The 10877-nt window shown below is 57.3% G+C and overlaps 1 protein-coding gene across 1 annotated transcript in view; it reads left to right on the top strand.

Annotated features, from left to right (window-relative positions):
* The window catches only part of GPR37L1 (G protein-coupled receptor 37 like 1), a 16853-nt gene extending 8918 nt beyond the window's left edge, over positions 1 to 7935 (top strand). Inside the window, exon 2 of the mRNA XM_034767604.1 lies at positions 6601 to 7935. Coding sequence (XP_034623495.1) covers positions 6601 to 7416 — 816 coding nt within the window. The 3' untranslated portion in view covers positions 7417 to 7935. The remainder of the gene's footprint in view (positions 1 to 6600) is intronic.
* Positions 7936 to 10877: the final 2942 nt, after the last annotated feature.

Raw genomic sequence — 10877 nt, 5'->3', positions numbered from 1 at the left:
GGGCTTCTGCCGATCCGGATCGATGCTCCCATGTTGACAAGACGAGACCCGGGGTCCTTTGCAAGACACCTTACTTTTATAGCAGCTTTCCTCTTATGCAAATTTATACCAGATTTAAACTCTGTGTTTGTGTCCATTGGTCCTTTGTGCTGCTTTTTTTTGAGTGTTGTCCCAATGCTGCAAAGAGGGTGTTTCCAAAAGAAGGTGCTTGCTTCTAACCCCCGAGGCCGTCGGTATGTCTGCTTGTCTTTAATGAGCCCACTTGACACGTTTTATTGTCCTTGGGTCTGGCTCCCAGCCCCTCTCCAACAGTTGAGGCTGTCTGGAGGTGCTGCCTTCCATGCCTTCCTCATTCACACCTCATTCATTCAACAGGGCAATTGATTAAGAGTGGGGGGGGAGAGCTCTTGTTTTACTGCTAGCAAAAAGAAATTTTTCTTCTATCTTATTCTATCCTTAGGGGCTATAATATTATACCAAGGGCAATGCAAAGTTTTTAAATGAGGCTTTGATACAAAGTTCCATGAAAACAGAGGTCACACGTGGGTAGACCCACCACAAGGTTATATGAAGAGGCACAATGTAAAGTCATATAAAAATTATTAGAGATTGATCTACAGTATTCCTAACAACCCAATAGCACCTCATTTCAATGTGACTAGTTTGGGATGTGAGGATGTGACCGTTCGCTTCCCAGTTTATGGCTGCCCCTGCTGCTTAGCCAAACGCCTCAGCTAAGAACAAGGCCTCAGACTGTTCTAGCGAGAGAAGGCCCTTACACAGGCAGACTGTGATTCTGATTCTTTGTTTTATACCCCTGTAACTAACAAAGTGATAAAAATACATCTACATTCTTAAAGTACAGGCCTTTACAGGCAGGCCTGAATATCTATATTCTAACACCACTCGGCTTAGGCGCCCTCTCAAATAGGGGGCCCAGGGCAACCTGCCCCTTCCCCACCCCTCAGTGGCCTGGTACCAGCCCACCCTGGACCCTGGGAAATTATTCAGCCTGCAGCTGCCCTGCTGTCAGTACTCCAGCTAGCTAGGTGACAGCTGTGTCTGCACACGCTGCAGTCGCCTCGGCAGTGCAGACCCCACAGCCTCAGGGTACATGGTCCTGGCAGGGCTGGGGGCTCGTGCCTCTGGCTAGTTCAAAGAATCAAGCTGAGCTGCCTCTAGTGCCTTTCCTGGGCCACCCCCGGGATGAAGGGGGAAGAGGGGCATTGTGAGGGGAGGTTACCCTGGAGAGGAAGCTCTCCTCACAATGGAGAACTCATGCATGCGAGCGGAGGAAAACCCATCCCCAACTCAGCCTCTCCTTGCCCTGCCAGCTGCACTGAGATCACGGGGGAGGGGGACTCTAAAGCGGGTCTGGGAGCTGGGAGCTCGAGTCTCCCCTCCCTCACCCTGATAGCGTCGCTGGCCTCATGCTAGCATAGAGCTGGTGTCAGTGAGACCAGAGAACCCCGCTCCCTAGTGTCATAGGAGGGACCCCGCAGCCAGCCTGCATGCAGCTGTGCCTCTCTGCTGCACATGGGGGACCAGATCCCCAGCCCACGTCATCGGCCAGAGCTCCATTGGAGTCAACGGGCCGGATCCCCAGCTGATGTGAGTCAGGCATAGCCTCCCTGGTGTCAGTGGAGCTCTGCTGCTGTGCACCAGCTGGAGATTTGTCCCTAGGAGTCAATTCGGGACTGGCTGCAGGCTGCTGCATGTTCCTGGTGCTCCAGCGTGGTCACTGCATGACAGGCCGGGAAGTTGGTCACATTCCCCAGAGCTCTATGAAGCTCTTGGCTGCGAAATCGGCTATTCTCAGCCTCACCAAAACGCAGCCTCCAAAAACCTCACACACGCCCCTGTGCAGTAGAGTCCAGCACTTCGCTGCCATGGTGGGAGACACCTCAGCGTTACCTCGAAAGCGCCACAGGCACAGGTGCAGCTGGGCGAGGATATTAACGCTCTGATGTAGCATCACTTCCCTCCTGAAACCACCCGGCACCTGAGCCTCTGCAACTGCTGCATGTTGCCAATCCCTTAGGCTGGACCGTACGTGGCAGGGCCTGGCGTTTGGTGCTGCGTCTGTACAGCCCCTCACACAGTGCGGTCCTGGGCATGCTAGGCTGTAATGTGATATAATTAATAATGACTAACGAATCGGTACCAGGGCCAGGTCCAGGTCCGGGGATGGTCTTTGTAGTTTCCGCCTAGTGTAATAACGCACTGCGAGGCAATGGGGGAAATACCTGGAACCGAACATGATCGTGAATTCACGGGGTGAAATATACCCTGTGCAGGGGCCGACACAAGGCTCCCCCGGGGCTTGGGTGGGCCTGGGTGTTATGCTGGGCCTGCTGCCCTGGGAGGAATCCCACCCCTGCAGAATGGTGCTCAGACTCCTAATGCTGTCCGTCCCGTGCTGGGGGCTGGAGGCTGCTCCGGGAGGGCGGGGAGCGGCCCAGGTGGTGTGCCCAGCTGCAAGTGACGCAGTGGCTGCGGTCAGGCTGCTGTAATGGCTCATTCAGTGGAGGAGGTGGCTGGGACAATGGGCCTCGGTGTTGGGTAGTGTCAGTCTGACGGGGGGGCATAGTATGCGCTCAGACCGGCGCGGCTGCATTTGTCATCACTTGCTCTCTCTGGGGGGATCCAGGCTGGGCTCCGGGGCTGTGTCCATGTGCTGTGTCTTAACAATGTACTGTCAGGGCTCCCCGCCCCCGCCCGCCCAAGGGCTGCATCTGGCCAAGTTCACTGGTTGGCCTCCAGATTGCTCCTGGGTCACCCTGGCACCTGCTAGAAGTTCAGAGGGGTGCAGGGCTCAGAGCCTGGGGATGAGGGCGTAGCTCAGTCCCTGGCCAGTGCTGGTCTTTCCGGGGGGGGGGGGGGGGGCGCAGGGGGCACGGTGGTTGCCGGGTTTGGAAGCAAATTACCTCAGTAGTGTGCTAGGCTTAGTGAGGCAGCTAGTGCAGGCTCAACCCTTCTGGAGATCAGCTCCTCCTCTAGCCTTCAGAAGCCCAGAGCCCAGGAACGTGCTGCAGCGGGTCACGTGTCATGGGGCTGGGTCCTGGCTGCTGCATGGCCTGCCCTGCAGAGCCTGGGTGCGACCACGCTGCAGCCAGAGGAGTGACTGCACCATGGGTAGGAATCCCCGAGCTAGCGCCAATGACAATAGCTGCAAGGCCACGGCAGCACGGGCTGTACGAGTCTGTCAGGCCCCTGGGGCTGTACTCGGGCGGCTGAGTTATTGGCGCTAGCTAGCTCAAAGCCAGCTGGAGTGTGTCTACACACGGTGCAGACACCCTTGGATTGGAGTGCTGAACGGCCACCTTCAGGAGCTGCCTCCTGGCTTGAGGAAGGGTCAGGCCCTGGCAATGGGAGGGGTAGGGCATGTTGGGAGTGCAGGCCAGGCCAGGTGGGCGTGGGGCTGGGATCCCACAGTCCCAGCAGCCAAGAACCCCTTCCTCTCCCTAGCGTAGCGCTCCGTCGCCAGCTTTCTTGGGGCAAAGGCTTTGTCTGCAGAAGGAAATGGCCCCGCTGCGACTACATAGGTTCCGACGCCGATGCAGCCCCTGGGGGTGGGTGCTCTTATTCCAGTTTAAGAATGTCCACATGGGGAGCTGCACTGATGTACCCCAATCCGGTTCCACACCGATTTAGCCCAGCTGGGGCCATTCTTTCCTGTAGCCAAGCTCCAAGAGCCGGGCCACATCCCTGGAGATTGGTTCAGTCCCTAAAGGTACATAGGCACTGCTCAGGTAGATGTCCGGGTGCACCAGCGCTGCTTAAGCTAGCACCTAAAACTAGAAGTGTGCCACTCGGCCAGCCATCCAAATCCAATCCTGCTAGGGTGACCAGACAGCAAATGTGAAAAATCGGGTCAGGGGGTGGGGGGTAATAGGAGCCTATATAAGAAAAAGACCCAAAAATCGGGACTGTCCCTATAAAATCGAGACATCTGGTCACCCTAACTGCCCGCCCCCCTGGGGACGTGCCTGGGCAGTTAGCATGAGCTACCGTGGTTGCATTGCTCGACCTAGCACAGATCTGTCGTCCCACACTGGGTAGCGTCCTCCCAGCTGCTGAATAGAGGGGCCCTTAATTTCTTGGTGCCCCATAGCTTATAAGCGCCCATCCTTTCTCTTGTCCAGTTAGACCAGGGATGGCAGAACTGAAGGGGTGGCAGGCTGTGGGGGAGCACCTCCAAGTGGAAATATTGTGATCTGTGTTCTGCCCCCACGCCCGGCGTGATTGGAGCACATGGGATCAGGCCAGGCAGCAGGAAGGAACTGGGGTGATGGGACCGGGGCTGGCAGCAGCTGTCCCCAGTGAGAGAAACACCCTGGCCTCCCCTTCTGCACCACTGCCCCGATGCTCCACCTCCCCATTCAAAGTGAGCTCCCGCGGCGTGTGTGTGTGTGTGTGTGTGTGTGTGTGTGTGTGTGTGTGTGTGTGTGACCCAGGCCGGGGCAGGGGAAGTGCTGGGATCATGGTGAGGGGATGCTGATGGAAGCAGGCGGGGAGGCAGGCTGAGGTGAGAGCACTGGGCGGGAAGGGACAGCTGCAGAAGGAACATCCTTGTGTCTCTGATGATGATGCGACAGCCAGTGCGGGGGTGGTGAGCACTGTGGGGGCACAGCTTAGACAGGTGGCATGAGCATGTTGGAGTGAGGGCTGAGTGCAGGATGGTGATGGGTAGCACCCTGCGATCCCCAGAAGGGCCTGTGCCAGGATCCCCAGGGGAGTAACTTTCTGAAAATGCTAAAGGTTGGGTTAAAAAAAAAAAGGGACCAATGTCAGATATTTGCTGAGCACTGAGCACTTCCCTTGCGGCGGTCAGAAAGGGCTATGTGTGTGCTTGGCAGGGGGGCGCCCGCTGCTGGAATACAGAGTCCAGTTCTGGTGTCCGCAGGATGTGGATGCTGAAGGATTTTGATAAATTACAGGGGGTTCAGAGAAGAGCTATGACATGGATTAGAAAACCTGCCCTATAGTGAGAGACTCCAGGAGCTCCAGCTATTTAGCTTAACAAAGAGAAGGTTGAGGGGTGACTTGATCTGTCAGTACCTACATGGGGAACAAGGAGTTGATCATGGGCTCTTTAGCCTAGCAGCCAAAGGTCTAACACAGTCCAATGGCTGGAAGTTGAAGCTAGACAAAGGCAGACTGGAAATAAAGTGTAATTTTTTTACAAGGAGGATAATTAACCATTGGAACAAATTACCTAGGGCTGTGGTGGGTTCTCCCCTGGCAAATTTTAAATCAAGACAGGATGTTTTTCTAAAAGATCTGTTCTAGCTCCATGAACAGTTAGTTCGGGGACGGGCTCTGGTTTTCCTGCGCTGTACAGGGGTCAGAGTAGCTGCTCCCAGTAATCCCTTCTGGCCTTGGGGTCTAGGACTCTGGGGAACGGTGGAGCCCAGCAAGCGCGTCCTTGAACAGCTGTGCGCAGACAGTGGCCATTTCTTTAGCAGGAGGGCTGTGGGATTGGGGCTGCAAGTGAGTGGGCAGTGCTGGCACGGTGGCTGTGGAGCGGCTGTTGGTGTTTATTTTCACTCCGAACCCTCCCAGAACTTGGCATTTTTTCCTACCAATTGTGTCCTCTTCCTTTGGCAGAGGGGGATGTTTTTCCTGGGTTTCTCAATGCAGCGGAAATGCCCAGGGGCTGATTTTGGACAACAGCTTTGGCTTGTTCAGCACACGGGGGGAGCGGCTAGCGAGGGACAGGAAGGCCCGGAGCAGAGGACTGGTTGCCTGCGAGGAGCCTGCTGGTGGTCCGAAGGCATGCAGCCACTCGTGAGCCTGGCTCTCCCCCTTGTTTTCAGCTGCTGCATTGCCTTAAATGAGCTTCCAACCCCTGGCCCACTCTCGCTGGAGCTGTTATGGGAGGGGAGTGTGGGACAGGCATTCTAGTCAGTCGTAGCCTAGCGGATGAAAAAGGAGGAGAGCCCTGGCCTGGAGGGATGAGCTCAGGGCTGGGGCTCAAACCCTCCTGCTCAGCCACTGGACTCCCTGAGCAGCCTCAGGCAAATCACTGAATCCCTCTGCCTCAGTTTACTCCCTGGGGGCAGCTTTAGCTCCCTCCCATGTGCTGGGAGGCCCCATGTAATATCCATGCAGTGCGCTGAAGCTGCAGTTACTTATGTCTCCGGCTGCAGCCACCTCTGTATTGCACAGTCACTCACAGGAACGTGGGTGCAAACTGGGTGTGTATCTGCACTTTCACCTCCCCCCTAGAGCCCTTGCTCCCGCCTTCAGAGCTCTTCCCACCGCTGCAGAAGAAGCAGGAAATGGTGGTATTGGCCCCTTAACAAACACGTGGGTGGCTGGGGACTGTTGTGATGTGTGGCTGTTCGTTCCTCGGTGGCTGCTTTAGAAATGCAGTGCTTTGGAATCTGGGAAATGGTCAAACTTTGGCCGGTGGATTAGATTTGGGGCACAAGCCCTGGGAAAACCCCTTAAACTCTGGCTCAGCGGTGTTCTCACTGGCCAGTAAACTTCCATCTCACCAGCTGTAAAAGCCTGATGTGTCTCTGGCCAACGCAACCCTGTCTCCATTTAGTGCCACACAGTGTCCCCAGCCTGTCTCTTTTTCCATGTCCCCAGGTGTCTTCCTTAGGTGTCACCACCTTCAGCCTTTGCGCCCTGGGCATCGACAGGTTCCACGCAGCAACCAGCCCTCAGCTCAAGATGCGGCCCATAGAGCAGTGCCAGTCCATCATTGCCAAGCTGGCCGTCATCTGGGTGGGCTCCATGACTCTCTCTGTGCCGGAGATTCTCCTTTGGCAGCTGACGCAGGACACATCTCCAGTCTCCGGTGTGGTGACCGAGTACTGCACCATGAAGCCTTCACTGGAGCTGCCGGAGTCCGTCTACTCCCTGGTCCTCACCTACCAAAACGCCAGGATGTGGTGGTATTTTGGCTGCTACTTCTGCTTGCCCATCCTCTTCACCGTGAGCTGCCAGCTGGTGACCCGAAGGATCAGCAGTGTCGAGAAGAAGGCGGAGTGCCGGGGGTCCAAGCATGGCCAGTGTGAGAGACAGCTCAACTGCACTGTCATAGGCCTGACGGTCATCTACGGCCTGTGCACCATCCCCGAGAACATCTGCAACGTTGTGGTGGCCTACCTGTCCCCAGACATGTCCAAGCAAACCTTGGACCTGCTCAACCTCATCAATCAGTTCTTCTTGTTCTTCAAGTGCTCCGTCACCCCTGTACTGCTCCTCTGCCTCTGCAAGCCGCTGGGGCAGGCCTTCATGGATTGCTGCTGCTGCTGCTGTGAGGAGTGTAGCCAGGACGCGGCCTCCAGCGAGGGCAGCAGTTCAGACAGCAAGCTGAAGACAGAGATGTCCTCCTCCATCTTCTTCGACAAGCCCAGGGAGTCGCCTCCCCCGATCATGGCCCTGGGCACGCCTTGCTAAGCTCCATCATCCCCGAGGGAAGCAGTAGAGAGTGTTCCTTTGGCATCTCCCAAGACCAAATGTTGTTACTTTAGTCTCAGTGTCTGCACATGAGATGGAGCAGGGCATCTTCATGCCTGCCATGGGCTTGTTTGATACCCAGCAAGGACGTTAGTGCTGTCGCCAGCTGATGTGGCTTCTTAGGCAGCTCTCCTGCCTTTGCTGGAGAGTCACCAAGGCCACGGGCATCTTCCAGTCGCAGTTCCCTGGCACGGCTCCGAGGAGTTGCTGGCCTGGGTGAGGGGATGTCTTGGAAAGGTCCCATCTGCAGCACTTCAAGGACTGAGAGTTACCATAGTGTTTCCTAGAGGATGTAGCAACTATTAATCTGTCCGACGTATCCTGGGTTCTCACCATCCTCCTTCCCCCCCAGCCCGTCCTCCAAACCAGGAGGCGGCAGCAGTGAAGAGACTCCTGTAGGATCTCAACTCTCCCCTTGTACGAGTACCCTGTCCTGAATAAATCACTAACTAGACAGAACGAAGGGCCTCCAGCTAGGCAGGTTCTTCGATGCAGTATCACAGGGCAGCGGGCTGGGTTCTCTGAGCTGCCCGTCACGTATCAAACAGCCTGTGGCTGCCAGCCCAGCTGTTTCAGACTTAGATCAATGTCCTCTGACGCCGTGCTTCCCTCCACTCCAGGCATGGGGAGGTGGCGGCCCATCCTGGGGAGCTGGACACTGGAAAGGGCTGGACATGTAGATCAGTGTCATCGCCCCATGTAACTGGAGACAATCCAACTGAGCCTCCTGGGCTGGGTGCTGGGGCCCAGTGGAGCAATGCACAGGCAGGCAGAGGACAGGTAGCGAAGTCGCCTGTCTGCTCCCACGTTCCTGGGGCTGCTCTAAGTTACGCTGGCAGGAATCAGCCCCTAGGGATCGTTCTCCCCGTGGTGGATGGCTGGAGTGCATGGTGCTGCTTCTCCCTGGGCCTTCACCTTGACCAATCCCTGACACCAGAGGAGCAGGTGGTGCCATGCTGGCTGTATCCCAGGCTGTCTCCATGCCAGCGGGAGATGACCCTGCATTGCTGAGGCACTGCATTGGTAGCATTGCTTTCTGGCTGTGGGGCACAACCCCGGTGGCACAAAGCAGCCAGAAGGGGCGCAAGGATCAGGCTCCCACCTTAGCAGAAACCATAGTCTGGGGTATTTCGCTCCGGGCTGAGCGCCAGCTCATCCTGAGCCCTAATCCCAGCTCTCAGGCGAGTCCCTTACCCCTCCGAAGCCCAAAGACAAGAGCTGGCCTTAGGGGTGGGGCTGCTGGAGCAGTCACGCCCATGAAGATCCCCAGAGGGGCACAGCGTTAGGTGCAAAGGCCCATCGAGCTTGGGTCAAAGAGCAGCCCCCAGCCCAGCTCCTCCTCTGGCTGGCTGGAGTCCTGGAGAGCCCTGGTCTTACACAGAAGGCTGCTGCCAGTGGGGGTGGGGAGGAGAGTAGGGCACAAGCTCAGGGTCTCAGCCCATCGGGGAGCCTGGCACAGCTCCCCCCTTGGCACTGACACAGAGAACCCCCTTCTGCTGGCTGTGGCCTTCACATGGCACCTGGGCCTTTTGTGAAGCAGAAAGGAGCCAACAGCAGCCAGGGCCCAGCGCATGTGCCCACAAAGCAGGCATTCTGTGCACCCAGCAGCCGGAGGGGGCGGGAAGCAAACCCAGCTCTGGGTCCACCAGCTCCCTGGCAGCTGAGAAGAACCAGTATGCAAAGAAACTCCTCTGAATATCCCTAAATGGGCAAGAATCCATCCCCGTGCCCAGGCAGGGGGGAGAAACTGTGACCCCAAAAGTCATTCTTTGCTTGCATTCCCCTCATGCCCATGCTCTCTGAGCCCGCTGGCCAGACCCAGGCAAGCCCCCCATGCACATCAGCAAGGCAATGCCCTCAGGTTACTAGTGACTCCCAGTTCCACCCCGAGCAGCGTGACACAGGGCACAGGGCCACAGTTCCCTCACCCCTGGTTCTGAACCCCTACAGCACCACCCTTTGCAGGATGGGGCTCCCAGGGTGGGGTTCCCAGGTTTGCATTACTGGCTTCCCAGGTGAGGAGAGTTTTGGCCTCTTGCCCTGCACTGGCAGGGAAGCTGGGTCAGCCGCACAGAGAACCAGCCTAAAACCTCACCCCCAGATCAGCTTGAGCTCAGGCGCTGGGAGAACTGCTGCATCAGGGTCATGCTGTCCAGCTCCCTGGTTTCCATCGGGACAGCTATGGCCACTCTGAGTGAGGCTGTTCTCATGGCATGTCTGAACCACGGTGTGTGAGAAATCATCCTGGGAGAAGTCCAGTCCAGAGCAGGTTGGGGGTTGGCATGATGGAGCCCGAGGCCTTGCAGCTTACCCAGCGCTTTGAGATCTCAGGCCGAGAACGCTCCAAGTGCAAAGGGCTCATTACCCCAGTGTTTTACAGCCATCACCCCAGAGCCTGCGGCGTCTCCAGCATCGGCTTCGGGATGGGCCAGCACAATGACGCTTGTGCCAGTCACTGGTAGCACTGGCTGCTTCGCCAAAGCAGCTCAGGGAACACCCCCTCCCTAGCCCCCTGCTTTCGCTCTATCCCAGGATCCTGTTGTGTGAGAGGCTGTCACTGATCACACCCTTCAGCGGCCAGGAAAGCCTGCCAGGGCTGGAGAAATCACAGCTCAGGTGGCGTGAACGAGAGACCGATGGACTAGAAAACTGGCCTCTGTTGCCACATGGCGCATCTGCGCCCAGGCCAGGCAATGAAGGCCATGGTCCCGTGACCTGCTTGATCTCTAGACAGCAGTGGGGCAAGCAGCAGGTGAATGGGCCCAGCTGGTCTGTCCTGGTGGCTCGGCTGCACTGGCTGGGGATGCAGGCCCGTGGCCCGGGCCTCGCCAACAGGCTCGGCTTTGGGTTTGCTGCCCATCCCCACCTCAGCCTCCTGGCCCCGGTTGCTCAGGGATGTTAAAGATCCTTGTTCTTGCGCTTCGGCGGCCACCCCCAGCCCAGTGAAATGCCACGGGGCAAGGGAGGTGGTTGCTAAGCGCCAGGAGCTCAGCGAGGGCTTTGTCCAGGGATTGACACCCACCAGTTTCCTTGGGCCTGTTGCCATGGAGACAAAAGCCCCGATCTTTGTTTAGGGAGTATGAAGACTGCCCCCCCAACCCCCCACTCAGTAAACGCGCCAGGTCCCGCTGGCAACCATGCATGCCTGCTAGCTCCCAAGGAGACCAGCACTCGCTGGCGGGCTGGGCCGCTCGCTCCTTTGGCTGTGCAGGCGGGGGGCAGCCCTGGCATTCGAGGGGCCATCGATCAGCCCAGCAAACCCTAATCGGCCCAAGTGTGTGTGTGTGTGTGTGTGTGTGTGTGGGGGTGGATGATAGAAGTTTCAGGCCCTGGCCTCTGCAACCAGCATCAGCTCAGGGCAGTAAAACATGACTCTAGGGGAAGCAGGGGGAGTGGAGGCA

The sequence above is a fragment of the Trachemys scripta genome, chromosome 4 (assembly GCF_013100865.1).
Source record: "Trachemys scripta elegans isolate TJP31775 chromosome 4, CAS_Tse_1.0, whole genome shotgun sequence".
NCBI lineage: Eukaryota > Metazoa > Chordata > Testudines > Emydidae > Trachemys > Trachemys scripta.
The sequence above is the reverse complement of the archived record's forward strand: the minus strand, read 5'-3'. Positions and strand labels throughout refer to the sequence as shown.